Genomic DNA, 27,554 nt, shown 5'->3' on the forward strand with positions numbered 1-27,554 from the left:
CTACTAAGGTACGATAGTGATTTACTTATGGTAAGAGAAGTCGCCGATCTCTCTGTGAAAGTAAGCAGTAAGCTTTCTGGTTCGCCCTGCGACCAATGTATACTACGGGCCTTAGTGAAGCCCGTCATTAAGTTTTAAGAATATACTTTTGAGATCAAAAGATGACTTCTTCGGCAAAATAGTTCCAGTGTTGGAGGGCGACAGAAAACACGCGAATCACAATAATTACAGCTGGCTAAGTAACCTGTGATGGTCAAATTTTTAAACTATTGCTAACAGGCACCTGTTTCGATTAGAAATTTGTAGCTGACCATTATTAATAGCCATATTTGTTTTAAGAATTTCGAAAGCGTCATTTTCCTTGGCGCTGCAGTTCAACAAACTTTGGCTGTTTCTCTCGCAATTCGAAAATCATGTGCCAGCTGTGTGCACAAAGCGACGTCCATCAAGTCACCTTATTTTGTGGCATACGTGCCACGTGACATTCTCTATTGCATCTGTGCCACGCGTTGCTCTCCACTGCTCATGCCGAGGCGAGGTCGAGAAGGCCACATAGCACATGCGTCACGAAGTGACGTGACGGGACTGACGGGCGCTACTTTTGAATCGTGCCAGGAATGGACGAAATTTGTTGGGCCACAATGCCGAGAGCATTCGCGTTTTCGAAATTCTAAGAACTGATGCGGCTATTACCAATGGTCAGCTACAGCAACCAGGTGCCCATCTGTAACAGTTGAAAGATAACTATTTGTTCAACTGGCAGACTGGTTAACATGATTCTTCTTTTCTTTTCTGACGTCTGTCAAGACCGGTATTCATACGATAAAAAGCCATGGTTTCTCTTAAAAATCTGATTTAAAAATAGCGGTAGGCTTTCCCGAAACATCCCGAATCACGGTGTTCAGAAAAGCAGGCTCGAAGCAGGAGGTGTATAGGATGTCGCAGTACAGTCACTGACTACGGGGGACTCCTTCTGTATAAATTTGTCTCCGTCATATTTTTTTATATATCAATAAACTAATTTTAATTACTCAGATGGGCATGGGTAATGAGGGCAGTTGTGATTTGGTGACAGCGTGTTCTCGATATGCGTTAACCATGGTCGCCTAAAATGCTATAAGCACGCGCCCCTATAGTAGTGCCGGACGGCTAGTTGTATAACTTCACGGTAGATGGCGCCAAATTGTGGAAGTTTAGAATTCTATCTTGCTTTTTTTCTCACCGCAGTGGCTGGACTGCCGTCTTCCTTCTCCCAGTGAATGTTCGGCTGGGGCTGACCCTGAGCCGAGCAAGGAAGCACGGCTCCAGTCTCGCTCGAGAACTCCACCACTGTCGGAGGCTCCAGGACGAAAACGGGACCACGAGCACCGCCCTGAAGGGAGCCCGATGCTGCCGCTGCGAGGAGAAGGAAGAAACCCACAAGAGGCGAAAATAAGAAGGCGAGAAGTATTTTTTTGTGCATGTCATGCTCAGGACTAGTTCAGCGTTCCACAAGGAAAGGAAGAGATTCAGTCTATCAGGCACAACAAGGAACGTGTTAAGGTGACCTGGTTAGTGCACATTAATCGCTGCAAGAGGGGCCCAAACTATTACGCGGCACGCATTGAACTCAGGAATGCTTATTTTACGTGATGTACACAGGAATAGCACCAAAGAGGAGCATGAAAAAAGCCGTCGATAGCGGTGCCAGAAAAAGTGACAAGGAAAAGTGGCGCAGACCTTTATGTTCCAACGTTTTTAGTAGCTGACACAGGAGGTTTTTCGCTCCGTTTTGAAACTCGAATGCAAACCTTCTAATGCAATTGGAACAACTGTATTTCCTTTGCGCGGCGGCAGCTCGGCGTTTGAACTTCGCAATTAAGCATGAAAAGCGGCTGGCCAAAATTTAAAGATTTATGTAGTTTCTCTACTTACATCAGCTAATACAAAGTTAAAGAAGCCTCAGGGTGGTATTTTCAGTATATGAAAAATAAAGGAATAAATGAAAGAGTTAAACGATCCTTCATTCGTGTCGCGTATGTATGCGGAAATATTAAATAACGCATCATAGCAACTGCTTTTTCCCTTTACATAGCACTAAAAAAATAGTTTACAGTCGTCTGCCCTGTGGACTTTGAAAAATTCAGTTTAATTTGGTCAAGGGCTTCTAGTGAAAAAAAATGAGGCTCAATGAGTACGCAAAATTTCTGCCGTAAAATTTTCAGACTGCGTAAGACAAAGCTTTGTGGAAGGACAGGTGACTTAAACAGGAAAGACATCTTTGGCTATGTGCTTTGTTTGCTTATCATAAGAAAGGCTGTTCCGTAAGGCAAGAAATAAAAAAAAATCCTCCGCTTAATCTCTTTTGGTTTGGCTAAAGCAATTGTTTATGCTTTTAACAGCATCCGAAGAGAGTTTTTGCATCTGCAACGCACTTGCATGAAGGCGGCTGCAGATTAACCATTGCGTGATAGTGCAAGCAGCAAATGTTTACTTAGAAAGGCGATAGTATTTAAATTTCAGTGCGAATATATCGAAAAAAAGTATTGAAAAGCTGAAAATATACCTGTAGCCAAGAAAATTGGTTTATTCGGGAAAAATGACTTCAGTATTAAGAGCTTATGGGGATCAACCTCACAGATTCCCGCGGTAATGAAGTTTGTGTTTTGTTTTTTTGGTGAGTACGTTCATTACATGAGCCTTGAAAATTGTTTGCGAAAAATAAGTGCCTACACTCAAAAGGGTTTTAACGCGAATCTTTTTGGCTGAAAACAGTTTCTTGATGGAGCGCTGCATTAATGGCGAAGCGCGAAATGCGATAAGCACCGCAAACAACGAGAAAGAATGCGGCAGCGATGTCATCAGACGCGGCCGGTGAAATAGTGACCAGTGAATGAGTGACGTGCACATATCGTCCCTGGTGCAACTACTCAGGAGCGAATACAATTTTGTCCATTGTAATGGGGAGTACGTCGGCTATAAACGGCTTTTTGTCAGAAACAACGGAGGACGCTGTTGCCAGAGGCCCTACTATTGAATAACCCTAAATACATGAGACGTTAAAAATTCAGTAACTGCTGCCCTTAAAAGGCAATTTAAGAGGTAGCAGAATTCAGTGAGCTTTAATGGATGGGATGTGCGAAACGTGTTGGTGAAGCTTGCGAAGCTCTTTCTTGCTAGAATTTCAGATGGTGACGTAATCAAAAAATAAAGCCGTGGTGGCCTTCAGGCTTCTCAGCAGCTCACAGCACTGCTTTGGGGCCGGATGATGACGTCGTATATGACTGCGGCATATTTTCAACGCATAAAACACTTGCTCGAATAAAGAAAACCAAAGCCGCCAAAGGCAAAGCCCAGGGAACGTTGTTTGGTGGCATCCGATGACGCACGAACTTGTCTGAGCGAAGGCAGTGCAAACCTGAAACCTCACAAAAGACAACGTCATTGTTGGGCGTCTCCGCAGTACTACAGCGTTTAAAGAAGAACTTCGCACATCGTTGTGACTTCAGTAGACTATTACGTCACCATTTTAATTGCTAACGCAAAAAGACCTTGGTATGCTTTGGCAAAAAAAATTCATACATTCGTATCCCTGAATTTCGTCAAATACCTAAAAACTGCCGTAACTTACCTTTATTAAATCACCACATGCAGCACTGCGTGACCTGACTGAGCAATCGATTACTGGACGCTAAACTCAGCGTGGATTGTAGCGCGAAGCCGGGAATATATAAATGGCAGCCTTCGTTGCTTTAAGCGTTGATAAGCCGCATAATTCTCCGCTTTCCTTTTTTGCGACTGATAAGAAATATTAATGCGTTGCAGCGCCGACCACTTCATCTTAAAGATGTTCAACTGCGGATAGGTGCGGTCGATGTGTACGGTGACATAACCGTATGCACACAAAGTACAATACTGCTGTCTTTTCACCGATAAAAGAGTGTTCGGGCGCCGGTTCTGCTCAGGCAGACCCGAAACCCGCACCGTTGTCGCTTATGGGTTGCAACAATAATTTGATTCGGTTTGTTCAACTCTACTCGTCCAATATCGTCCCCTTTGTTGACAAGCTAATATTTGTGCTAGCAGTGCAGCCGCCGTGCCGCTTGTAATAGCGGGCAGTCGATACTGATTGATCGGTGAAACTAGCAAAGAGGGACACAAGACCGGAGAAGGTGCACACAACGCGGGCGATAGACTAGAACTCCTGGAGTTACAGAACATTTGTGTGTCCAGCGCCGTCCTGTCCGTTCTTTTCCTGTGTTGTGTCCGTTTTTCCTGGCTTAATCCGCCCAACTTAATGTACTTACTCGACCAGTTAGCTACACTTCTGAAATGTATAATGAGTTTGCGGCTGAAGCAGACACCGAAAAACATTTTTAATTTTGCGAACCTTAATCTTAACACTCGCCTTTTAGTGCGAAAGCACCACTGCAGCGATGGCGTAGAGGTAGAACATCCGCCTCGCGTGCAAGAGGACCAGGGCTCAAATCCTGGTGCCGCGCAATTCTCCACCGGGTTAAAAAAAAAAACCCGCGTGTCAATGGAATTGCATAACCAGGCCTGGAGTGTGGCCTGATCTCGGTAACCAGAACCGACAACGCACTCTCTCACCAGAGCAGGATTTGGTCACCCTGGTGTAGTACTTGGCCATAACTTTCTATGATCAAACCAATTTACCCTCGGCCCTCAGTCCCCAGCGGCTGCAGAGCAACTGACCACGGCGGCGGTCAGGCCTGTGACGCAGCGGAGGGTGCTAAGAATCTCTGGCTCTGGACAGGCCGCCATTGGAATCTGAACCTGGCAACGTTTAACGCTAGAACTTTAGCTAGTGAGGCTAGCCTAGCAGTGCTGTTTGAGGATTTAGAGGGAATTAAATGGGATGTGATAGGGCTTAGCAAAGTTAGGAGGACAGGTGAGGCGTATACAGTACTAAAGGACGGACACATACTGTGCTATCGCGGGTTAGAGGATAGACGAGAACTAGGTGTAGGATTCCTCATTAATAAGAATATAGCTGGCAACGCACAGGAGCTCTACAGTATTAACGAGAGGGTAGCAGCTATAGCAATTAGGCTGAATAGGAGGTACAAGCTGAGAGTTGTGCAGGCCTACGCACCCACATCCAGCCATGATGACCAGACCGTTGAAAGTTTCTATGACGACGTAAAATCGGCAATGAATAAAGTAAAATGGCAGTACACTGTACTGATGGGCGACTTCAATGCGAAGGTGGGCAAGAAGCAGGCTGACGACCACGCAGTAGGTGACTATGGGATAGGCTCTAGAAATAGCAGGGGAGAGTTATTAGTCGAATTCGCGGATAGAAATAATTTACGGATCATGAATACGTTCCTCCGCAAACGAGAAAACAGGAAGTGGACCTGGAAGAGCCCCAATGGTGAGATTAAAAATGAAATCGACTTCATACTATGCGCTAAACCTGGCATCATTCAGGATTTGGCCGTCCTCGGAAAGGTGCGTTGTAGCGACCACAGAATGGTAAGGTCTAGAATTAGCCTCGACTTGGAAGAGGGAACGGAAGAAGCTAGTGAAGAAGAAGACCATTAACGAGTTTGCCGTAACAGGGAAAGCACAGGAGTTTAGGATAGCGCTGCAAAGCAGATATTCGGCTTTAACTGAGGAAGATGATCTTGATGTTCATTCAATGCACGATAATCTGACATCAATAATTACGGAGTGCGCAGTAGAAGTAGGCGGTAGGACAGTTCAAAAAGATGCCGGGAAGCTATCTCAGGTGACGAAAGATCTGATTAAGAAGCGCCAAAACACGAGGACATCTAACCCTACCGATAGAATAGAACTAACGGAGCTATCAAAGTTAATAAATAAGCGCAAGGTAGCCGACATAAGGAAGTTTAATATGGAGAGAATCGAGCATGCTATAAAGAATGGAGGTAGCCTAAAAACAGTGAAGAGGAAACTAGGCATAGGTAAAAACCAGATGTATGCATTAAGATACAAGCAGAGCAATGTCATTAGCAATATGGATAAGATAGTTAACGTAGCCGAAGAGTTCTACACAGACCTGTACAGTAGCCAATGTAATCAGAGCGTTCATGAGAAAGACAGCAGTGCACAGCAATGCGTCATCCCGCCAGTAACGAAAGATGAAGTAAAGAAAGCCTTAGAAGCAATGAAAAGGGGAAAAGCAGCTGGGGAGGATCAGGTAACAGCAGATTTGTTGAAGGATGGAGGAGACATCGTGCTAGAAAAACTAGCCACCCTGTATACGCAATGCCTTATGACCTCGACTGTACCAGAAGCTTGGAAGAATGCAAACATTATCTTAATTCATAAGAAGGGAGACGCCAAGGACTTGAAAAATTACAGACCGATCAGCTTACTATCCGTTGCCTACAAAGTATTTACTAAGGTAATCGCTAATAGAGTCAGGGCAACGTTAGACTTTAATCAACCAAATGATCAGGCAGGCTTACGTAAAGGATATTCCACAATAGATCATATTCACACTATTAATCAGGTGATAGAGAAATGCGCAGAATATAACCAACGTCTATATATAGCTTTCATTGATTACGAGAAAGCATTCGACTCAGTGGAAACCTCAGCAGTCATACAGGCATTGCGTAATCAGGGGGTAGAAGAACCTTATGTCAAAATACTGGAAAATATATATAGCAACTGCACAGCTACTATAGTCCTCCATAAAGTCAGCAATAAAATTCCAATAAGAAAGGGCGTCAGGCAAGGAGACACGATCTCGCCAATGCTGTTCACCGCATGTTTACAGGAGGTATTTCGAGGCCTGAATTGGGAACAGTTGGGAATAAGAATAAATGGAGAATACCTAAATAATCTGCAATTCGCTGATGACATTGCCTTGCTGAGTCACTCAGGAGGTGAACTGCAAATCATGATCAATGATTTTTAGACCGATGGGTCTAAAAATTAACATGCAGAAAACCAAGGTAATGTTCAACAGCCTAGCAAGAGAACAACAGTTCACAATTGGCAGCGAGAGCCTAGAAATTGTGACGGAATACGTCTACTTAGGGAAGGTAGTGACAGCTGATCCGGATCATGAGAGGGAGATAACTAGAAGGATAAGAATGGGGTGGAGCGCATACGGCAAACTCTGGCGTGTGGCAGTTTACCAATTTCCCTCAAGAGGAAAGTGTACAACAGCATAATCTTACCGGTACTCACCTACGGGGCAGAAACGTGGAGGCTAGCGAAAAGAGTTGAGCTTAAGTTAAGGACAACGCAGCGAGCCATGGAAAGAAAAATGATAGGTGTAACGTTAAGAGATTGGAAGCGGGCAGAGTGGGTGAGGGAACAAACACGGGTTAATGACATCCCAGTAGAAATCAAGAGAAAGAAATGGGCTTGGGCAGGGCATGTAATGCGAAGGCAAGATAACCGCTGGTCCTTAAGGGTAACGGAGTGGATTCCAAGAGAAAATAAGCGGAGCAGGGGGCGGCAGAAGGTTAGGTGGGCGGATGAGATTAAGAAGTTTGCAGGCAAAGGGTGGATGCAGCTGGCAAAGGATAGGGTTAATTGGAGAGACATGGGAGAGGCCTTTGCTCTGCAGTGGGTGTAGTAAGGCTGATGATGATGATGACTTAACACGATCCCAACCAAGAAAATTTTGTGAAGCCTCGAAGTAACTCGGGTAAGCTTGGGTTAGTTCGGAGCAGCGCCTCGCAAGCTGCAGCCAATGCGAGGAAGCTCGGGTAATCTCGGAACAGCGTCGCACCAGCTGTAGCCAACGGGAGGGCGCTCTTGAGGGTGACTTTGGCACCCTCAAGGTCTCTCGCTTTCGCACGTGTACTTGGTTTATTTACATTGAAACCCTACCAGTTTTTTCGTTACCCACGCTTGGGATGGGCGGCACTTGTAACTGGTTGAGGCGAATATGATGTCGAAATGTTTGATATAGTGCTGTGCTGTAACGAGGTAGAAATCGTGTCCTGAGAGTAAGTGGTAAAAAATATCAATTTCAGAAAATAAAGAAGCAAATGAATCGCCTATGTACATCCCTCTGCACGCATTGTCCTTCTAATTGCACTGCAACAAATGTAACGCGTTTCCTTCTAACTGATCCCAGCGTCTCTGCGGCTGCGACCCAAGGACTTGCTTATACGGTCGCACACACGCACTGTCATTGCAGTAAGCAAGATTACTTTCTCGGCAGTCCATGAGGAGTTGCCTGCCTGCTTACTAAAATCCAAAACAAGGGCAGAGCCGAAGCCCCTGAAACCGAAATTTATGATAGTTACTGCATCCATCATGACGCATTATCGGAGCCAGCTGGCGGCAGTTGCGCGTGAAATGCGCATGCATCTTCAATGTTTGGCTGGCGAAAAATTCACTAGTAGCGATATGACGTAGTTGGTAACGCTTCATAGCTAACTTCTGTCCCCTAGAGTCGCAAGACAGAGCACCCGAACTCTGCCGAGCCTCCTTGGACTTTTATCTCAATAAGCCGCCCTGTCCCATAGTTTCTTGTTTTGATGAAACTTAGGTGCTAGTCTACAGTTTTACTTTCGCCCGAGGGTGTTTTGCGGTGTTCGGCACTGAAGGAATGCGTGTAGTACCGTAAGTAAAATCACAGCACCAGGAAAAAAGAGCAGATATTTAAAGGAATTAAACTCTTGAGAAAAACCTTGCGGACCTGGCAGCGTCGCTGTAGTTAAGGTGGTGGGATTTGAGCATTGTCATACTTATTTTTTGTGGGTGAAGAGCTACGATAAGAATAATTAAAAGGAAGGTGTGCCGAAATGACGTAAGGTTGTCTCAGAAAAGAAAAAAACAACATCAACAGTGCTTTTGACTCCTATCGGCTTTATCTTCCCAAACATATCCTTTGAACATGCAATATAGCCCAACAGAGCGCTCTGTTAATGGGACTGACTCCGCAAAAATATGAATTGTGTCAAGGCGTTTATTTGAAGCACAGGTCGGTTGGTCTTGGTTGACCGGCGACACGACGGGCACACTCACAGGCGTCGTTCGAAAAAACCCAGCTGCACTTCGTCTGCTTCTTCGTTGCGCTGCGCCTGTCGGTCCCATTACAATTGAATTTTATCGTGCCATTTGCGGGGCTTTTAACAGCTCTTGTGGCTCGTATTTAAGCCTGCTGTTCTTTTAACGCTATGAAATTAGTGACCATAAGTTTGTCTTAGCAACTCGTTTTGTTTTATATTTATTTGTGAGCAGCAAAGCTGTTCTTCGTGCTAGCTTGAACTTAGTTGCATCGTTTTATAGTGACGTTCTATGCACGTTGAATTGGGAAAGTTATATAAGAGTAGGAGCGTGACTGAAACGCGTATAGCTTGCGTGTCTATATGTATTGCAGCTCGGAAAGGGGACCTCACCGCGGATTTCTGCCCGCACTGTATTCGATGGGCAAACACAGCTCAAGACTACTTTGCGGTCCCTCGAGCTTAGCTGTTTATGTGCAAATGACCGTTAGTGCTCACGCGAGCCTTGGTGTTTGCTCTGCCATCGAAAACGATGACGCAGGTGAGAACGTAGTTGCGGTCCAGAAGCTGAGTAATGCCCACTCCATGGAAATGACGTCGCCTGAAATGAGTCCACGCTGCTATGCTTCGATTGTGATGGACGCGACTTCTCGCAAGTCCAATAGTGTCTGTCCTTATGACAGACACTATGACACTTACGACAGACACTCATCGCTGGGCTCAATAGTGGCAGTTTAAGATTACTTGAAGACTTTTTATTACACGTTAGGCATACCTGGTGGTCGCAGTTCTTCAAAAGTGCTCGCGAAGTTTCCATGAGAGCTCTGCCGTTAGACTGCATGATCATTCACGCCATTGTGTTTCTCTTATAAGGCCTTATTAGTTATAAAACTTGCTTAATTTTTGTCGAGTTTCCTTAAGTTACTCGCTGGTCATCTTGATTAGTAACGGACGCTGCTTGCCATGCCATCACTAAAACGGCGCTGTAACTATGTCAACAGCCTGAACTCAGGTACTACGACTGAGGAATTCTAATGGAAGTATGATTGTTTTGAAACTATGCTGAGAGCAACAGCAATTAGTCTGCGAACTTAGTGCGTTTCATTGGCTATGTTGGCACGATATCGCCTGATTTTGCAGATTATATCCCCTGCGACTTTCGCAAGACACATTTCGGTATACGGAGTCTCATGAATCGAATGAGTCTACATCTGCGAACGAAATCAGCCATAGACTTACTCCGTGGAGCACAGTCTGGTGTATGGTTAATTTGCTAACCGGCTGCAGCTCCCGCTGTTACAAATGATAAGCAGGGCTTAGTTTAGGAAGAACACAATGCAAGAACGCGCGCTCACTCACTCACTCACTCACTCACTCACTCACTCACTCACTCACTCACTCACTCACTCACTCACTCACTCACTCACTCACTCACTCACTCACTCACTCACTCACTCACTCACTCACTCACTCACTCACTCACTCACTCACTCACTCACTCACTCACTCACTCACTCACTCACTCACTCACTCACTCACTCACTCACTCACTCACTCACTCACTCACTCACTCACTCACTCACTCACTCACTCACTCACTCACTCACTCACTCACTCACTCACTCACTCACTCACTCACTCACTCACTCACTCACTCACTCACTCACTCACTCACTCACTCACTCACTCACTCACTCACTCACTCACTCACTCACTCACTCACTCACTCACTCACTCACTCACTCACTCACTCACTCACTCACTCACTCACTCACTCACTCACTCACTCCAAATGCGCGCCACGTTTTGACAGCGCTAGAATTCTAGGCAGGAGCAAGAATAAAATGGCACGTGAGGCCCATCATATAAAGAAAAGTGCTGATTGCTATATTTGTGACCCTTCGATTTTTATGTACATTTCGGAGTTCGAACTTTTCGCGGCTATCAAATAAGATTTGTGATGTTACCGTGGCCCGTGGATGTCTTTTATCCTCTCTGTAGTGCGCAGACGCGTAGAGCCTTTATTTACGCAAAATCTATTCCCATTTAAACCAGTTTTGCGCGCAGCATTCGTCCGTGTGTCTGCGTGTTTCTTCTCTTGTGTTTGTGCTCCTTCGCTGCCGTAATGAATTAAGAAATTTACCAAATAGCCCAAAAACTTGCTTTGCTCAACATACGTTATCATTTGTGCCTCACGCATAGTCCCATAGGGCTGAGCCCAATGCCCAATGCCTTGCCCTCGTCTACCTGCACGGCTTACTGCCACAGTCAGCCCAATTCTTCTTTTGCGTGACGACATTTGTATTCTGGAAACAAATGCGACGCACACACAAGTTCGTGCGAAATAGTAGGAGGTGGGATCGATACTGATTTTGTACCTCCCCTGTAAGGCCTGGAGAGTTAAATAGAGAAGCGTTGTCTTATATCGTTTACCCGCAGACAACGTCAGCATATGCCATATGTACTGGTTAGAAACTGCTTTCTGCTATTTTTGCTTACTTTGCAAAATATCTCGCGGAGACTTGATATCTTCTACCTGTAAAAAAGACTGACCGAGATTGTCCACGTTCTCTGTTTTCTCGGGGGAAATGATGAGGTGCATCAGTGCTGTGGGCACTACAACTGCACAATGCGCTGTTGTTCTTCTCGTAGTACAGTCTCCCCGAACTTGGGAGTAATAGGAAGAGAAATGTCTGGGCTGCCTAAAGTGTGTAAGCGCAAGCTTCTGCAAAGGCGTAGGACTCTTGGAATATTGGCTCCGCTGCGACCGAAGTTTTGGCAGGTATTTACATCCCGGGCACATCTCAATACTAAATACATGACGGTTGGCACCCTGAGAGCTGCTATATCGACACTTCACTCGGGTCCCTTGCCCTTCACTCGGGTCAAGTGCCTCAGCACTTTTGTGTCCTGGAGACCACTGTTTTATTTATCCACCTGTTTCAACTTCTAATGTTTCTTTCTACACCTTGCATGAGGAAAGAGGCCAGGGTATCCGTGCAAGAGTCCGTGCTTTCTAGTGCAGTAACCTCATTGTCCAGAAGATGCCAGGGTATCATCGGATATTCTAAAAGAGACGATGTTAGGATTTCGAAATTCTGTCCACAGTCACTGATCTCCTCGGACGGCCAGATAATTCCATCAGTTCTGAAATATGTCTTGAGTGAAAACAGCGCACCAAACTCCTTAAACGAATGGGGTACTCGCTGCCCTTCACGTTGCCATTGAGCTTAATGGAAACGCACCTACAGGAATGACATATTTTGTAGCGATAGCTACATTACGGTAGCATTTCGAGCCTTCAGCGTGGCGGCGCCGCCATGCTGACACGTGGTTGGTCACGTGGTGTGGAGCAGCTGCAGGCGGCTTTGCATCGTGGCTGATCACGTGGTTCGCCATGTGGGTGGTCACGTGAGCAAGTTCCACTCGGCCAGCTGTAGCTATCGCGTCACTCTAGGTTTAAACAGAGCTAAACCACCGCCATTTTTTTTCCTGATTCCAGAGCAGCCGTACAAAGCCTGAAAGCTGCACTATATCACGGATAGCATAAACAACTCATCACAGAAATCCTTTACTTTTACCGCGGCGCAATCATCAAAGGACATTACATATTTGTTTCGGTGGCTTCAGAGACACAACGACCTCACATGAAACCACCTCGCGGATGAATTTCCCCGATATGCCCCTAATGATGGTCTTCACGTAACTGCATCCCGTTTCGGTTTTCTGTACCCTGGATTAGAGTTCCATCTTCCGTCTTGAAGGATCTCCGTGAAGCAACGTGAAGGAACTTCGCTTTGTCGTCTATGGCTCGCTGAGGCTTTCACAAGCAGGCACTAATCCCTCATTGATATGGCCGACACCCCTGCTTGTGACAGCTGAGGCTGTGACAAGTCAAAATAACATCTGCTTTGTCAGCGCACTGTATTTACAGCAGGAAGGAAAGGCTGTGCTGTCCAACAGATCGCTTAGATCTCAGCCATTTGATTAGGATGAAATCCTAGAATTGCAGCAAAAGCTATCGACAGTACTGAACGCATACAAAACTCTGTTTCGCTTCATGAGCACGTGATGCTTGCGCCACGGATTGAGGCATTGCGGCACCAATGCTTTTATCTGACCCCTTGACTTTCCCCAGCAGCTAATGGGAACGCCCTTGCGGCTAACCTCCCTGCCAGTCCATTTTCTCACGTCCAAAAGATGCAATGGCAGGAACGTCATCACTTTTTTTTCTCGCCTATTATAATCCCTTTGCCTTCTCCAACATGTGAAGGGTAACAAGTAAGGCACTATGCCACGGTTAATCTTGCGGCCTCTCGTTTATTTTCTCTCTCTCTCATTATTAACAGCAGTTACTTATCCCCTCCACTACTTCGAGCCTCCTCGAATTCAAAGGTGAAGGGCTTGTCAGTATCTCGCAGAGATTCAGATTCAGATTCAGAGATTCAGAGAGTTTATTCAGAGAACGTATAGTACAGTTGCCTAGGGCGTAGACCAAAAGGCAAATGGATGCCTGACAAAGAGTCTGCGCCCTTCTTGCTCCCAGTCGAGAGCACAAGACAGTCAGCGCATAAAATAAATGCGAAACAAGGCGGAAATAAAGAGTGGTTGGTTAACATTGAAACTGAAGCTATTTCGTATTGAAAATTTATGTACAATTGGGAAGATACTGCGAGAAACAACAGAATAAAAACGAAAAGAGCGGTCATGCCTGGAGTGACAACAGATACATAGTGATGCTATATTTGAAAAAATTTCAATGACTTACTTTCCTGACTAATATTTACAGCAAGAAGGTGATGGTTTAAAAAACTGGAAATTCTGTAGCTAAGTTTCTGGGTGCCGTAGTTCGTACTTATTTTTTCCTTATTATAACATATGTGCCGTGTGCTGTAGGTGTGTGTTTCGTTAGATACTGGTGACAAAAAGCGGTAGGATCGGAATGCATTTGTAGGCAAGTAGCTAACGCTATTTTTTTGTTTATAACATTCCACAGTGTAAGCAGTTGGTGTTTTCTAAACAATGGGGCAGTGTGGCTAAGGTATGGTGCATTATCTATGAGGCGCAAAAATTTTGTTTCTAATAAGTATATGTTTTCTATGCTTGTTCTAGATGCTGTGCCCTAAGCAAGAAGACAGTATCTCGCAGAAATAACCTAGGTGTTAAGGATAACTTCTCATGCAAAAGATTTGATGAGCGAAGGCGTAGGCTCGGTAACAGATGAAAGACATTTAACGCAAGAAGTGCTCATCACATTCATTTTTGTCTACTTCGCTAAACGTCTTTGTTACAGCCACAGCGCGATGCAAATTAAAACCCTAAGGAAGGCGCACTGAACTAATATCTCGAGAAAAGGAAGACAAGAAGACAAGGAAGTAGCGGCTTGAACGCTCCTTGCTGACCTTTCTGTTTTAGCCAGTGGGAAATGCATTCTTCGGAGAAATGCTTGAAGTACATCGAGAGCAAAATGACATTCTGGAGATGAATGCTCACTGGATATCCTATCCAGCTTCTTGTGAGCGCATGAAAAGAAGCCAAGTCTCTTTAAAGAAATGGAATATCGGTAATTTAATATTCCTGAGAAATGCTTGGACGCAATTTGTGGAATTGACATGAGGCACGAGGAAGTGTGCAGATAAATGAGTAGTGCCAAGCTTGGAATTTTTCCTTTGTCCTTCTTCTGGTCACCGGCGCAGGAATGAAACAGCGGCGTTTCATTTTCGTGAAAACTTTCGTGCAATTTGTTTCCACATTTTTCTCATCCTTTTCGCAGCTGATTTTTTGAAAAAGCTAATCGTACGCTTCACTCCCGTACCTTACATATGAAATTCGCCATGCACGACCAAAGCGACATCCTTGCGCATGGTAAGGCGAAATATAGTGGCCGGCAGATGTTTGTTATCGCCGAAGTCAAGGGACAACGGCATTTGCACTAAGTTTAAGATGTTTGCGGGAGGGTTCGATTTCTTACTCGTCTTTCTGCCACAGGAAAGTCAACTTTTTTTGTTTTATTCCATTCTTTTGATCCGGATGCATCCTTGTTTACATCTTTTTGTTTTGCGGTATGTTGACATGACGACATGTTTCGATAAACTTGTCTGCTGTAAAAAAAACAAAAATTGCATGTTCATCATAAAAGACAGTTGTCGGAGAACGGAAGGCGACCGTAATCGAAACCAAGGAGCATAAGCGATGTGTTTTTTTCAATTTGTGGTTTTCATCAATATAAGATTAATAAAAGCAGAAGAAAGAAAAACCATATACCGCCGGTGGGATCCGAACCCACTGTTGGCTTCCGTCATGCATGCCGTACCGAGCACCTCTTTCCATTCCCATGTCTACCGACTTGTCGCAGAAGACGCTATAAGATCCAGCGTTTGAAATGGCCTTGGAGAAGCGCAGGGGAACAATAGTAGCGAGCAAGGTGTACATTTCTACTGGTAGACTTGTGAACCATTTTCTCCTTCCTTCTCCCCGAAGAGAAAAAAACAAACAAAACAATAGCGTGGTACACAGGCTGATAGAGGCGACGAATACAAAAGTAAGTCGCGGCAGGACGCCTTTGTTATGGCTAACTAATGTAAGGAATGAAATGAATGTAGCAGATTCAAAATGAGGAAGCATTTGGGAAACAAGAAAGAAGCATCGGCACGTTTGCCCCACAACCGGAAAGTACTATGTTATCGTTCACAGTGTGATTTTTTTTTCGCACAGATATTACTAAAGGTGTACTAAGGAACGTATGAGTGGTTTTAACTAGCTTACGGGCGGTCTGAGACGGCCGTTGACGCTCCTTACCAAGCTTTTATATAGGAACATCCACAATACTGTGGAATGCTATAAACGGGAATTTGATGACAATAACTGCATCGTGCGACCCCCTTCTTTTTGCACAAGTTTGGGCCAGGTGCGAATTACACTTAATCGTCACGCATACGGCTTAGCTTGTTCTGGGTTGCAAAAACGTCCTCGCACTTCGGCCATACTTTCAGTCTCGTTTTGCCTGTTGAAGACGCCGTCTACGTAGAATGAGACAGCTGAATTGGTCTAGGTGGCGCACCACGCTCTAAGTTAGTTACAAGACTGCTAGCAAGGCTTGAAAATTGGAAGTGTTTCATGAAAGTCTTTCACACCTAGTAAAGCTCGAAAGCAAGGCTGTGTGCGAGGATGTTGTTGATTTCTGCTTTTTTTAAAAATCCTTTTTAGGGATGAGTTCAATAGCAGTACTCAGAGAGGCCGAGCCGTTGGGATGAATCATGCAACGTTTCTCAAGGCGTAATCAGCACCAAGCGAGAGAGTAACTTCCTCGTCTTCAGGTGCAGCGTAGCATCGGCGCATGCCGGTAGCGAAGATGGTGACGACATTCGTAAATTTTGTTCTGTTTATTAATTTTCTTCAAATTTTCTAGCCGAATTAAAGCAGCTCAGTTTATTGTTAGTGGTACGGCCTTCGCTTATTTAAACTTGCAAGCAACCCTGCTTATATTTCCGGAAGTACAAAATTGGGCGAAACTTTCCTGTTGCGCAGAACCATAGATACTAAAGTACCAGCTCGCTTTTTTTCTGCAATATTGCACAGACAGCCATATTCTAAACCATGTGGATTCACCAATTTCTGTTTTCTATCCTCAAGGCTACAATTGTTGGTTTCCGTACGCGAATTCCTGATGATCACCTAGACTACGATCGGGAACACTTCGTATGAGAAAAGCGAAACCCGGAGCGTTCGCTAATGGAAGAAAAAATTTTATCAAATAATTTCAACACATCCAAGCATAGCCACGAGCTCAGACCGTCACAGGAAGGTGGTAAAGGTTATATAGCTGTCGCCATTTCGCATACATGCCGTAAACACGTTGGACAGAGTTTCTTTGTGCTATATCTTCTGCCCGTGGTAATCGGGCTCAACGGTAAAAGCGCATTGCGCTAAAGGCACATGTCCCGTTTAATGAGCAAACATGAAGATCATCAGAAGTAATAAGTTTCGGTCAATAAAACCAGAAAGAAAGTTGGGAGGAACGTCGCGCCAGATGTAGCCAATGGGAGGAGGCCGCCGCGTCACCTAGTTCACGCAACCTTGTGGCGTGATCACAACCTGCCCCCAGGATTGTGAGAAAAGTGACCACCGTGGAAGGTGGCAGTTAAATTAAGGATTGGCCACACGAGGTTGCTGGCGAAGGTCAATATGTGTCGCACAATCCCTACCTGTGGCTGTGACAGAAACAGCCGCCGGCCAGTGCAGTGGAGCATCGCTTAAGCACTGCGCAACAGCGCTACTTGTGGTACCAGGACTCGACGCGATATGTGAATGTTAGGTACAATAGTAATTTTTAGCGGGTTAATTGGTGCTTGAAGTCAAGTGAATGTTAAGTAGAGAATGACAAATTTTGCATATATTGGCATTATAACACTAAAGCTATCGCGTGGTACCCTTAAGCTCCGCCTTAAGGGTCCCCTCGATTGAAGAATGAACACATGCTTTCCAATGTCCGGACCCCGTAGAATATCTGTTACGGGTCCAATTGGACTTATTTTTGGAAATGTGGCGGAGAGTCTGAATGTTGCTTCACTTCCGCCACCGGTTGGCCCGGCATTGCACTACCTCCGGGATCGGCCTTGTCTTTAGCGCGTCTTTCCTATGCTGTCTTTCTATCCCATTTTCAACTCTCCTACTATCTGCACGTGGTAGCGATTGTGGCTCGGCTTGAGCCAGTGAGCAGGCCTGTGCAGTTTCCTTTTCTTTCTTCCTGACAACAACAAACAGATCGACAGACACATCTACTCAGTTTAACTCTAACACTTTTTTCAGCACCTTTAGCGCACGAGTGTTGCAGGGACACACATGTTTGCCTTATAGAACAATCTTAGCGCAATGCAGAAACACTTCCTTGATCGTAAGCAGCGGGCGTATTCTGGGAAACATTACGGTCTTGTCGTTCAATGGAGCTGCCTGAATAGCATAAAAAGTCTTCCAATCACGTTTTTCCAGTATAACATTTTGTTAACAGGCGTTATCAATAGGACCGAACTCATACATTTCAGACTATTCAATCTCCGTAAGTGCTCTCAGACGTCTCTTGTAGCAAAGAAGTCAACGAACGTCGAGAAGCGATGCACAGAATAATGTGACATAGAGCCATTTTCTCGACTTCGCTTCCAATAAAATTTCCATTTCGCGTCATACGAGCTAACTATTATGCAGCTGCGCAGTCGGAGAGAATTGAGTGATTGAACGGCACCCTGGGCAGCCCCGCACCTCTGCATCGTCAATAAATGTCAACGCCGCTGCATAATCACAAGCGGCGAAATAAATATTCAGTCGCTCCTAGAAGATATGAGGGTTGTAATGGTCGACAGCAAAGTATTTGCAGAGGGGTGCGCTATGGCTTTTCGTCTATATATCTCGTACAGTAGTCGTTCGGAAGAGAGTAGGCTGGTACGTGCACCAGTAGGGACTGCATCGGTGTTAGAGGCAATGGACCGAGACGAGCGAGGTTCTTTTCATTTGCTTTAGCTGTCGTCATGCAGTTTCCAGTTTCTCCGTAAGAGGTCTCCCTCACTGACTGAGAGATCTCACATGCCTTGTGACGTCATTACAACCTGCCCTGATGAGTCATCATGATTGGTCGAGAAAACTCACGTGACTTAGTGAAGTGATCACAACCCGCCCACCGTGGCAGACGGTGATCTGGACTCCGGATTGTGAGCAACCTGCCCACCATGGTAGGCAGCAGGTGGATCCACGAAATTTTGAAAAAAGACCCACCCCAGAAAAATGAATTAAGGTGGATTAGTTGGTGGGATAAGTGCAAAGCATATGATAATACAATTGAAGGTATTCGAACATTCAATGGAACCGGTTCCAGCCAGAGTTTTGGCGGGAAAATAACAAGATCAGCATTAGACATTCATTGTAGATACTGTAAGCAAGCCTCCAAGTTTTTCTGAATTGCAGTTCTCTAAGGACGACCTTTTTCTGATACTTAATAAGCTTGAAAGACCCCAAGGTATCTGTCACTGCCACCAGCCCCGCTTAGTGAAGTGAAAAAGTATTTCAAAAACTTCAGAATAGAGAGCTGCTTTGTTAGTCAGTTCTCATGGATGCCTTGTTTTCAGGGAAAAGTGCATGCTAAATGGTGCAGTACTTGGTCTCGCGAGATAGTGGTTTAGGTGAAAGGCTTCGCATTGCCTCCAAGGTCAGGTCAGTGTTCCATCGGGTGAATATTGAGCAAAATTCAGATGAATAATATCTGCGGAAGAGGTATTGCAGGAGCAAGGAAAGAACAGACAGAGAAATGTATTGAGGTTGGTTAGTCCGCAGTGGGAGAAAGTTAAAACTTTAAGACAAGCGTGTTCCGCAAAGGCGACCACTCTCTTAAAACCAATGCCTTCCTGATTTGCTGGAGGTATCACGACAGGCCTTCAAGGTGAATGATCGAGCTGGGGCGCGTCCTATGAACCTGCTCTTTATTGTCGATCGGGTACCGAAGTAAACAAGTGTGCTATGCAGAACTTCTGTTTACGCATTAAACCAAAGGCACACACAAAATGCGCTCAGTAACATCGTTGCTGGCACAAGTGTCACAGGCAGCGGTTCCGGTCATGCCAACGATGATTGCGCCAAATAAAGACACGACCAGCTATATGTTCTCTTTATTTTATAAGTTTGGTCCAAGTTACGACACATATAGCAATGTGACTCGTCAACGAGTACCGTTCACAACAGCCTTGCCGCGGTAGAAACCTTGCGAAGCTTGGCAGGTCTGCAAGATCTTCGGCCTTTGAAAACAGGGCATGAAATCGTGCTTTGTAAATTTCATGACGCATGGAGGCTCTGATGGTATGGGGGACTGTATACAGGCTTAACCAACCACTAGAAAGGCGGAGTAAACGCGGCTTCTAGCTCGTGTAAACTCCTCGCAGCAATTGCATGTGTGGCTCTGCTAAAGGAGTTTTTAGGAGAAGCATTCGTCCTCTTGAAGCCAGTTCTTTTCTGCACTGCGAGATACCAAGTTGCTTGCCACCGCTGAAATAAATAGGGGCGGAAGCTTACAGCCAAGGCTGGTTGCGTCCTGACTCAAGGACCGCGCAGGTTTGTTCCGAAGAGAGTGTTGCAAACGCACAAAAATTGAGACTCAAATGCACGACCAGCACGATATGACGGCCATTACCATTTGAATCAATGTCACCCTTATTGCGCGCTACTCACAGTCACAAGTTCTAACGACAATTGTTAGGATAGCCAATAAATATATAAAAAAATTCCCAGGGACACATAATTACCTCATTTGTTGGCAGTGCGGCAGCATTGCAAACTGTTGATGCCTTTACAGGAAGTGGCATCACTTCCCTGCTGCTAATAGGAATTATCAGGCCGGGTGACGTGGCTTCTATCCAACCAATGAGCGAATTTTGTTAGCGAAGAGACATTTTTTCCAATGCCGTTTTAACGCTGTCGCGTTGAAAAGTGTGCCCTGCCTGAAATCTACTTGATAGTGGGAAGCCAAAGGCAAGAGATGTGCAAAGAAGTTGGGTTTGGCTGTGGGTATCTCTTTTTTGAACCCTCGTAGCAAGAATAGCCAGCCTGTTTTTTTAGTGCTTCATGTAGTATACCATGCCAGATAAATTTCCTTGGAGGCGTAGTGCTTGTTTATCCCTTCCTTATTTGTGGCCCCCGCAGGATCGCTTTTCTGCCCTGAATAGCCGCGGGGGTCGCAGTGAGCTCACACCCCCACATATGTTAACAGCAAGTGCTCTGGTTAAGAGAGCATGCCCGAAAGAATGCTTACAATTCCTTTCCGAAGAATTTTTCGCCGGCCCGCGGCTCATGCTTGCACCATCTAAAATAAAGATTGCCATTACCTCTACCTCCACGCAGTTTGTGGAGCTCTGCCTCCTCAGCCTTCCCCGAAGGAAGCAGCGATTTCAGTGTAGCTTAAAACTGACAGCCTCCACTTTTCTTCCGAGACTAATTAATTACTGCGGTTCTTTCCGCGGAAACTCGTTTGCTAAAGCATGCCGCGGCTTACACCCACAACGATGTTCTTTGCTTGGCACAGTAATTACATGCGGCCCGTTAACAGCGCTCTGGGCGATGAAGAAAAAAGAAATACGCGCGTTGTGGCTACCGGGAACAGACGGCTAAAATTTCATCATACCCAAGCGTTACTCAAGCACTAAAAGCAAATACAAGAGCAGGGATAAAAAAGAGATATAAAGGTTACTGTAACTAAAGAGAAACAAAGCGGAAAGAAATAGAACAGTTGGGTGGCGGGTTGCGGGAAACATGCGCGGTTTTATAATGAGAAACGAGGTCGAGTTGAGCTTTGCGCTGTTGCTCGTATTTTGCCTGCTATCGCCCACACTTGCACCAAGACCCTGGCAACGCCTGTCGAATTTTTCGGGACGAAATCCGCTCAGCGAGACACCAACCGCCGCTGTTGAACTAGAGTGCCCCGGCATCGAGATGAAAGAAGAATGAAAAGTCGTCGGCGTGTTGCAACCCGCCACCTCGGTTGCGTAACAACTTTTTCTTGAAAGCGAGCTCTGCTGGATTCTACGAAAGCGTGATTGGCGTGTGGGTCTGGACTATATTTAATCCCTGCCTCCTTCGCTATAGTACTAAAGGGAGCCGTTTTGTTTGTGGAAATATAAAATATTGAAGGATAAATTATGCGCCCGGGTAAAAGTCCGAGCAGATCGCGTACCCAAATATCATGAGTAACGTAAAAACAGCGCATGACAGGAAGGCCCTAGCACTTTACAAGGTAGTACGCTGCCTGAAAGCTCGAAATTGGTTGGGTGGCTGAAAAATTCAAATCACTGCATTCCTGTACAACAGCAGGACAACAGTCGCAGCTGTTGTGATTGAGGGTCATGCACATGAATCAGTTAAAAACGTTCTCATGATTGATATTGTCCCAAAACTTGGTCGCTAAGCAGGTATTATGGACTTTGCTTGCGAGCGTTAAGAAAAAGCCTAATTATTCGACATCCACTGGTTTGTGCGTTTTTCGTATACTCATGCTAACCGATGTCGCGCTTCAGAAATTCTGGGCACCAGTTAAAGCACAAAAAAGTTTCAAAGCATTGCATCCTTGTTCCTTCTAAGGCGAGGACGTGATAACGATAGCTTGAACCGCTACGGATAATATCCACACCTCGGTCCATACGGACCACACGTTCTAAGCCCCACCTGATTCACATCCCCACACAAGGCCCATTCTAATATTCTGACAGTCTGACTGGATACAGCGCAGATCGGGAGAACATTGTTTGGTTATGTTCACCAGTGGGAACTTCTTTTTAAGTGTTAATCTGGTGGTATAACAGGATGAGCACCGCTATGTGCGCATTGTTCAGTCACCGTTGCAGAACCTGTAAGCCACAGCAAAAAGAATCCGCCAGTTGTCTTTGCAGTAGTGACCCGGGAACTTCCATTTCAGCAGATTTTACGAGGGTACTTTGAAGAAACTTGCACTCTTTCACCTTGTGTACCAGTTTACTTTTCCGCACTTCGGGTACCACGTTTGACAAAATTCTTTTGAAATATGTCCCGGCATCCTCATCTACATTTTTGAAAAGTGGGAAGACGTTCCACCGTAGTGAAAATTTAATTGCGACTGTGTTGCATGGTGTTTCACACAACAGTCGTAGTGCAAGTCAGGTGAGGTGAGAGCGAGAGAAGTGCGAACGCGAGGGTTCCGCGAAGTTGGAGGAGGTGGCACAGGGTGTCAAAGATGACGCGATGACTAAGTGTCAGCAGCAAAACTACTTTAGGCAGTCATGTAAAAAACTTTGACAAATGCATGGTGGAAGAGGAATATCGTAAAGTTCTATAAATAGGGAAAACTAATTCATTAATTTATACGCTGCTCGCGTAGACAGCAGAGAAGGTCAATTTCTTGTCGAATGGGGTCTTTCTGGAAAGACCCCGCATTTCGCGAGAGGGAGATTTTCATTTCACAAAATAAAGTGCCTGGTAAAATAATAATAAAGATTTCACGCATTCTGCGCGAGACAAAAGTTAATGCAAGAAAATGTTTTAGTCTACCTTCCTGAGAGTGGGAGGCTTTTTAATTAAGAACAGAGGTTTTAGCCTACGTTGAAAAATTTTTGTGATGCAATTCTGCTTTGGGGAGGGGTTTTTAAAAGAAAAGGGCGGTAACAGTAGGGTGCAGAAAAGAGTTAAATAAAAAAAAAATCAGTTGAGAATTGAAATATACAGGAATTCGTAAGGAAATGCAAGGTGGTTTCAAAGTTTGTGAAGTCCAGTAAAGTGAATGGCGAATACATATGAAGAGGGGAGGAAGTTTTTCTACGAGTCTATTGTGCTGAAGATAAGGAAATAAATACTTTAGGGCACGGTGGTCACCCGTACCAACTGTGCATAAAAATAAGCTCATGTAGCAGTAGCAACCTCTAAAAGCCGCGTCTTACTGAGTGGGGAGAATGAGATTATATGTTTAACGCAAAATTTAATTACTGTACCCACTACGCAGCTTAGACAGAGCTTTGAATCCAGTGACAATGCAATACATTCCACCCACGCTGTGACGACGACATTAAAGAATTCAATATTTTCACTGAGAATTGTTTGTTCTACATATATAACGAGGCACACAATACAATGACCCATATACGCTAATGGCCCCAAGGGAAGTTTCTATGAACTTTGTCAAGAACAGAAATAGAATTGAAAGAAATTGCCAAAAAAGCTAGTTTGTAAAAGTCTCCCCTGCTTATCTGTTTGTTATACACGAGTCTGTTTGCTCATCGACCAGAGTAGAAGGCGTTTCATTTTTTTTCGATGGTGTTTGCTTTGCGTTGCGTGAGGAAGGTGGATATTGGTGATTCTACGCTACAAATGCACATTGAGCCCATGGGCACCTAATATCTTGGTGAGGCACGAGATGAGATTTTCGCTGACCGGTGTCTTGTGTCGCCTGACTCCGTTTGCTTACACTAGCGAGGCACCAACTTACGGGAAAAAAAGAAAAACACAATAAAAATAAAGGGAAGAAAGGAGATGACGAGCAAACGCAAGCGACAACCGAGCCGTCTATCACGAATGCACGCAACCGGTTCAGTGGAAGCGAGACTCGACGCTTGACACGACACGGCGGAGCTACCGGCGATGCAGCAGAATAAGTAGAAAAGAGTGACAGAGCGAGACGACTTCCGCAGTCTCGCAGGCGCTCTCTCCGTTTGCCTGTCTTCTTGTCGCCTAAGGCAGCCTTCTAGCGTCGCTTGTTTTTATCGTGTCACGTTTGTCGTTACCCGCGTCTGCGAAACTTTCCGTTTTGTCATTATTTTCTGGCTTTTATCTTGGTCCGGTACACTTAGGCCAACTTCGGACCGTTGGATCGAGTTCGCAACGGACACCTCCGCCGGCGGGAATACGAAATATTGGCTGCGAGGCTGCTTCGGTTGTCGTGCCGTACACGTCGCAGACGATGCCCTAAGCGAGTTGCAGCCGTTGCGTCTGGCAGGGACGAACGCATGTACTCGTAAATACTGCTTGGATGGCACCGCACGTCACACTCACTTGACGGGCGTCTCAATTACCTCAAGTAATCTTCCTTTCGTAGTTAGCCGTCAACCTTAGGGCATGATCTTCGACTTGGTTGAAAGCGGCTGGTGGCTGAAAGCGACTGAGTGCGTAGACTGTGCCTCAATGCGAGTTAGAATTGTGTGCCGCGGCACGGGCGGTTATTTGCATATATATCTCCTTCTGTCAAAACGGGTTAGTTAAGCTTAGAATAAGCTGGTGTAGTATGGACAGCTGTAGGCCCAGGGAACATGCTGGAAACCAGTGCGTCCAGATGGCGGCATTCTCAGCAATGTGCTGCAGGATACGCGCAAGCATGAGCCTGCATCCACATGCGCAGCGCTAAGCTGGCACGCCTGCAAGCGGACCAAATCCGATAAGCTTACCGCCATTGTCCCGACTCCCGAGATTTGGAAGGGTGCTCGCTGTATTCGTAATTGGATGCATTGTGGCAGGGGCCACGTGTGTACACTATGTCTCAGGGTTTTCCGAGTTCTGGTACTGCTTGTAATACTCAGTCATTTAGTTGATTCTTAGTTCTATTCCTCTGCATCGTGAGTGCTTTTGAGGCTTTCAGCAAAGGCCTCAAGCTCCTCAAAGTTTGCCCGCTCAGATAATAACTATGCGGTTCCTGTGAAGGCACGCACGTATTACGGTAATGCACAGAATAGAACATAATGAACGCAGACTACCGTGCAACACAACGGCTCAACCATTGCTAACCTGCTCGATGCTGGAGCGTTAGTGGTGTGCAGAAATTAAGCTTCGCTTTGCAGGAGCGATTAAGCAAGAGTGATACGCAGCGTTTTCGAGCAGGTGCGGTGTGCACGCTGACGGTCGGTCGCACTGCATACTTAGGCCAATATCGCGCTCTTGAATTCATTCCGCTTGAAGAGCATAACGCACAATCTTTGGAGGGGGATGTTTCCGCCACCCTCCTTTTTCTGTCCTTGCTGCCCCAATAAGGCTTTGCGCGATGCCGAGGCAGGCTGCGCTAGTGGTATGCAGCGCTGGAATGATGCATATAGTTTAATGCTTTACATGTGGTGCATCGGAGCAGGGATGAAATGAGAAAAACATACAGGGGGAACTAATTGAATTTAATCGTTTTTCCCTCCAAAGAAAAGAAGAAGAAAGGAAAAAATCAAACTAGCCTATAGCAGTAAAGGACCACGGCTATGTGACAATACTGTTAGTGCATAAGCACTAACCTGATGGGCACCAACCCCGATCGAAATCGTCTGCTGTCGGTTCCCTTGTTTGTTCGCAGCTGGCCTAGAGCGAGTGCTCCATCCCGCGTCACCACCCATTCGTCGTCGTCTTCTACGTAGCACAAACCTGTGCTGTCGCACTGATTCGAATGTAGAACACATTCCCTGTAGTTTATCAAGTGCAAGGCTACACGGTGTTCGCACCATTAGGTTACACTAACATTACGCCTCAAGTAACTAGAAACGAAAAAAACCTGCACAAAAACATAATAACGTTGTCTAACTATGCGTGCTTTTGGAAGTTCAAGTTACCTTATCATTTATCTCTATCTCCCTCCGGTTGTTTCTTTAGGCAGCTTACAAGAGGGCGTTCACCCGAAATGATATGCTTCGTCATGAGTAACACTGTCGGTCAGTTGTTCTAATCCTTCCACTTTTCGTAGCTTGCATTTCAAGCGCTAATCAGCAGAAACGAGTACAGTTTTCCGTTCTTGAATGTTGTTCAGCTTTTTTTCCTCTAACGCAGAAAAAGCGATCCTCCTATAGCCTTCGTGGACAATAAAAATAGTTAAAATGTCCTCCAAGGTAGTTCAAGGGCCATAATCAATCAATTTCCTTTCCAAATCATTTGCTTCTCTGCTATTGGTTGCCGCTTCCAGTGACGTCGCCTTGGGAGAACACGTCCCACTGGTCTCGTCAGAAACACGCTTAGGATGCAAGCTGCTGGCATAAACACGACTGGCGCTGACGCCCACGAATGATGGAGAACGATAACACGTTTAACAATCCTGAAAACGTTTATCCGCGCTAATCACGTCTAGGAAAAGGAACTGCGCGGCGGTTGTGCGACCAATTTGCGCAGTGTAGTCCACCTGACCTAGTCGTACTTTATGCGGTGGCAGGAGAGTGGCTTGTGGCTGCGGCTGTTTGCGTCCCCGCTTGCTGTCCTGCTGTTGCTTACGTCACGATTGACGTCATGAGCGAACGAATTTGAAAGAATATGTAGGCTTTCAAAACATGACCCCTGGCCGGTTTTAATGAAACGTGAAACAGTTTAGAATATTTTACTTCTTAGGAAAGCAATTTGTAGCGTTAGAAATTTTCCGTGTAGCATCAATCTAGAAAATACACTGCAACTTAATATGTTTTACCGGTTCCTTTTTTTCAGACACTTAATAAGCCGCTTTATTTAAACAGAAATGAAACAAATGTATTGTTTGTCAGGGCAGAAATGTGCCATTAACTCTGCACCACGGTACTATTCATAAAGTTTTAAATATCCTTTATGTGACTCGGTGTGCAAGGATGCTACTGAATTAATGAAGAGCACATTCCTTGAAAAAATAAACCGCCTAATGGGGAACCGGAGTTGCATGAAACAGGTGTTGAGAATTTCGCTCCTGCTCCAGCTGCGAGCGTCACTATCATATCACTATCATAACACTATCATAACACTATCATAACACTGTCACCATAACACTATCATATCCGCGGTAATTAGCGACGAGGACGACTGTGCTGCAAAGGGGCATTCGTCCACGCCAGTCAGCTTGAGCTCTCAAGCAGTTAACTTTTTATGAAGAAGCCAATTGGTTAAGGCCAGGAATCAACCAACGCTGTATCTACCCAATGAATAAAACTTGGAGAGGCGATCATACGATTTGATGTGAAAATTGTGCGTAAGCTGTGCTGCTTTTACATTCGGCTTTCACACAGATCGGCTGTCCATTGCGTCGTTGAATTGAATTTTCGCCGACACTCTTTCGTACCGCTGCTGCGTGTACCGTAAACACGAATTCGCCTCTACAAGTGTAAAAGGGGAGTGAGCTGTCCTCTAGAGCATTCCCTT

At 45.4% G+C, this 27,554-nt stretch overlaps 1 protein-coding gene across 1 annotated transcript in view; it reads right to left on the bottom strand.

Annotated features, from left to right (window-relative positions):
- LOC144128452 (cell adhesion molecule Dscam1-like) overlaps positions 1-27,554 on the bottom strand; it is a 294,038-nt gene that overhangs the window by 190,502 nt on the left and 75,982 nt on the right. Inside the window, exon 2 of the mRNA XM_077661869.1 lies at positions 1,223-1,395. Coding sequence (XP_077517995.1) covers positions 1,223-1,395 — 173 coding nt within the window. The remainder of the gene's footprint in view (positions 1-1,222; positions 1,396-27,554) is intronic.

Source organism: Amblyomma americanum, chromosome 4 (genome assembly GCF_052857255.1).
Source record: "Amblyomma americanum isolate KBUSLIRL-KWMA chromosome 4, ASM5285725v1, whole genome shotgun sequence".
In the NCBI taxonomy this organism is placed as follows: domain Eukaryota; kingdom Metazoa; phylum Arthropoda; class Arachnida; order Ixodida; family Ixodidae; genus Amblyomma; species Amblyomma americanum.